Source organism: Orbicella franksi, chromosome 8 (assembly GCF_964199315.1).
Source record: "Orbicella franksi chromosome 8, jaOrbFran1.1, whole genome shotgun sequence".
Taxonomy (NCBI): domain Eukaryota; kingdom Metazoa; phylum Cnidaria; class Anthozoa; order Scleractinia; family Merulinidae; genus Orbicella; species Orbicella franksi.
Genome location: NC_138152.1, coordinates 23,412,648 through 23,416,217, shown reverse-complemented (window position 1 = coordinate 23,416,217; position 3,570 = coordinate 23,412,648). Strand labels below are relative to the sequence as shown.

Sequence of the window (3,570 nt, the reverse complement as noted above, 5' to 3'; positions counted from 1 at the left end):
CTGTATTTCAATACCAAGGCTGCCACTGGCACGGGTGTCGAAAATGTTTCCCGCACGATCGCGACAAAACCATTTACCGAAACGACGATACGCGCGAAGATAGGTACTAAACCCCAATGAAACGCACAAGGTTTCTGCGGAATGTCGGCTACCAAGTTATCGAGGCCTGGGCGTGCGAAGTTGGAAAAATTGACGGTGATCCGCCCAGGACGGAAACGAAAACTTACCCGCACGCGATCTTGTACGATTTTGAGGCGTACGGCGATAATAATCATCGAAAGGAGCCAACGCCCGCGCTCACGATAGAAAACGCGCACGTGCCAATTTCGGTGAACGTTGGCGACACGTTCAAAAGAGAGCCCACCCACATGTGTGAAAGAGACCCCGAGGAGTTGGTTCGAAAATTTATGGAAGAGCTGGAGAGACGCGGAAAAAACATCCGGGCCCAGGTACGAGCGGAGTTTGTGCTAGAAGACGTGCACCTGCTGCCAAAAGCGCAGCGACAAAAAATCGATGAATGGTGCAACGAGGTTCCTGTCTTAGGGTTCAACTCAGGAAGTTACGACCTGAATCTGATCAAAAACCAGTTCGCAGGCCGCCTTGCCGAAACATCACCCAAAGTCAGAGTGGCAAAAAACGGGAACAAAACCATGTTCTTGCTCACCTGGGGATTCCGCTTCCTCGATATCATCAATTACCTTGGGCCGGGGACGAGCTACGAGAAATGGGTGAAAGCCTACGAATGCAAGACAATGAAATCCTGCTTTCCATACGAATGGTTTGACACCCCCGAAAAGTTTGATTACCCTGGGCTCCCAAAATACGACTAGTAGTATTCGAAGCTAAAGGGCGGGTACGTTCTCACGCGGGATAAATGGGAGGGGTGTCAGCGGTTGTTCAAAGAAAAGGGCATGCGGACCTTCGCAGACTGGCTGCGTTACTACTACAATCTCGATGTGGCCCCCGGCCTTGAGGCTCTGGAAAAAAATGAGAAACTTCTACACTGAGAAGGGGATCGACATTCTGAAAGACGCTGTCAGCATCCCAGGCGTGAGTTTGCATTACTTGCTCCGGGGAGCGGTTGAGCGTGACGCAGAGCTTTACAGCCCGGGCAAAGAAGCTTATGAGATGCTGAAAGAAGCTGTTGTCGGGGGGCCGAGCCTGGTTTTGACAAGGTACCATGAAGTTGGCGTTACAGGGATAAGGTCTCATCGAATATCAGAACCGCGTCTTTGCAAAAAAATCTTTGGTCTCGAAGCCAACGGACTTTACCTTTCGACGATGCTCAGAGAAATGCCTTGCGGGAAGGAAAGGGTCGTGCACTACAGCGGCAAGTTCCAAGTGGAGGCGGCTCCTGCACTAACGCACAGGCTCAAAGAAGGAAGCTGGTTTTGATTTGCCGAAGTCGACATCGAGATTCCAGAGCGCTTGCGTCCAAAGTTTGAGGAGATGTGTCCTTTCTTTTATAACAAAAAGGTGCCTGCCGAAGCTGTGCCGAAACATATGGCCGATTACTTAGCTCGAACCGGCAGAAAGCGCGGAGACGGAAAAAAAACTTGTGGGGGCGCTGTCTGCAGAACGGATGCTAGTGTACGCCCCTCTGTTGCTTTGGTACGTGAATCACGGGGCGGTAGTCACGAAGGTTTACAAAACAATCGACTACCAACCGGCCAAGATCTTTCCCTAGTTCGTGGAGCAGGTGACGGAGGCGCGCCGGACAGGAGACGTGGATAAAAGCAAGGCGCTTCTCGCTGAAGTGTTCAAATTTCTGGGAAACAGTGCGTACGGGAAGCTCATTGAAGCTTTGGAGCGGCAAACAAACACCATTTACACCAAAGACGAGAAGGTAGTCGACAGAGCCTTGCGAAGCGCGTATTTCTCTGATCTTGAAGAGGTTGGGCAGGCGCATGAGTTGGAAAGCCGGAAGCCTCGGATCACAATCAGCGGGACGTTTCAGGTTGGAATCGCTGTCTATCAGCTGGCAAAGCTGCGGATGCTGGAGTTCTATTACGACTTTCTCGACAAATATATCGACAGAAGAGATTTCGAGCTGATCTAGATGGACACGGACAGTAACTACATGGCAATCTCCGGTGAGCGGCTCGGGGACATTGTTCGGCCGGAGCTGAAGACAGAATTCGAGGCATAAAAAAATCAGTGGCTGGCTTGGGACAAGTGGAGCGGGCGAACCCCAGGTCTCTTCAAGCTTGAGCGCGAGGGCAGCCGGATGATCGCACTTTGCTCGAAGTGTTATTTCGTCGACGAAGCAGGGGGCGAAAAAAAGAAGTTTAGCACGAAGAGGATGTCGAAGAAGCAGAACGAGATCACGTGGCAGCGTTTTAAGGCAGCGTTGGAAGGCAGCAAAGATATGGCAACCAACAGAGGTTTCAGGATGCGGGACAGGCAAATGGTAACTTACGAGCAGCAGAAGCTGGGGCTGAGCGCGTATTACGACAAGCGGTGGGTGCTGCCCGACGGCATACACACCGAACCAATCGAATTTCACCTTTAGTTCACGTAGCCGGAAGAAGAGTGGTGTTTGGAGGGACAACCAGGAGTTCTTCACGCACGAAGCCGCTCTTGGGACCGTCGCGCAGATAGTAGAGAACGGGTTGATCAGGTTTGGAGAAAGATCTTTCAATGCTGTAAACTTTCAAAGACCAGATTGGATCCGTGGCTCTTTTTACACCGCCTTCAAGCTCTCCGGGCTGGTAGAGATAACGAACTTGGACAAGGGGGGGGGGGGTGGGGGAGTATTTTTTCGCTTTTTCCAACAGGCCTTGAATAAGGTGTCGACGGCCTTTAATAAACGTCTTTTTCCTTGATGGCAACTGCTGGTTTCTTACTGATAAGGCTTGTGACCCCGTTGTTCAAAGCCGAAACAACTTCAGGAAGTCTTTTCTCCCAGACAGTGGACCGCTGTCCCTCAGGGAGTCGCATTTCAACGGCGTACTGGTGCCCGAATAAGCGCTCAGCCAGGGTGCGGTTGAAACGTTCAACAATGGCCTAATCACGCTGAATGTAAACGCGCCCGCGCCGGATATATGTTTTGTGCTTGTCCATGTCTTGTGTGACAGGGCCCATGAATTCGCGCCCTGGGTCAACCTGCAGCATTTGAGGCTTGAAAGGCCTGGGCGACCTCATCAGGGGTTCGGCCTCTTTGTAGCGGCTGGCCACGTCGACAACGGCCAGCGCGTATTTGAAAACTTTGCGCCCGCGGGGCAGTTTGTCGTGCGGCAGAAAAAGAAGGTCCGCCTGATGGACCTTATTAGGTGTGGGAACGTCGAATTTCGGCCGAGGAATTCGCTTCGACGCGGGAAGGAATATCTGCCAGAGCGCTTGCCTGATCAGCCACTTTTTTGCGGTTTCTTCAGGTACCTTGGCGGCCTCGGCTAATTTTGTGATCGCGGTGATTCCTTTCCAGTAGCCCCTGGGGCCGTACTATATCTTTGCAAGTTTGGCGTCCCTAGCGTTACTATAAGTAACGCGTAAAAAAGTTTAAATTATTCGGAAGGCTGCGTAGCCCAGAGCGAGCGCGCTGGCACCCACAAACATGAGTTCACCATTTTT

The 3,570-nt window shown here is 51.8% G+C and overlaps 1 protein-coding gene across 1 annotated transcript; it reads left to right on the top strand.

The window, feature by feature from the left end:
* Window positions 1–954: 954 nt before the first annotated feature.
* Window positions 955–2,059, top strand: LOC145494266 (uncharacterized). The gene is made up of 2 exons (XM_081473711.1): window positions 955–1,050; window positions 1,688–2,059. The coding sequence occupies exons 1-2, from the start codon at window positions 955–957 to the stop codon at window positions 2,057–2,059; spliced, it is 468 nt and encodes a 155-aa protein (XP_081329837.1).
* The last annotated feature ends 1,511 nt before the right edge of the window (window positions 2,060–3,570 follow it).

Coding starts and splice junctions, on each gene's coding strand:
- LOC145494266 (XM_081473711.1), top strand. CDS start 955: ATGTGGCCCCCGGCCTTGAGGCTCTGGAAAAAAATGAGAAACTTCTAC. Junction 1,051..1,687: donor ACGCTGTCAGCATCCCAGGC/GTGAGTTTGCAT, acceptor ATCTTTCCCTAG/TTCGTGGAGCAGGTGACGGA.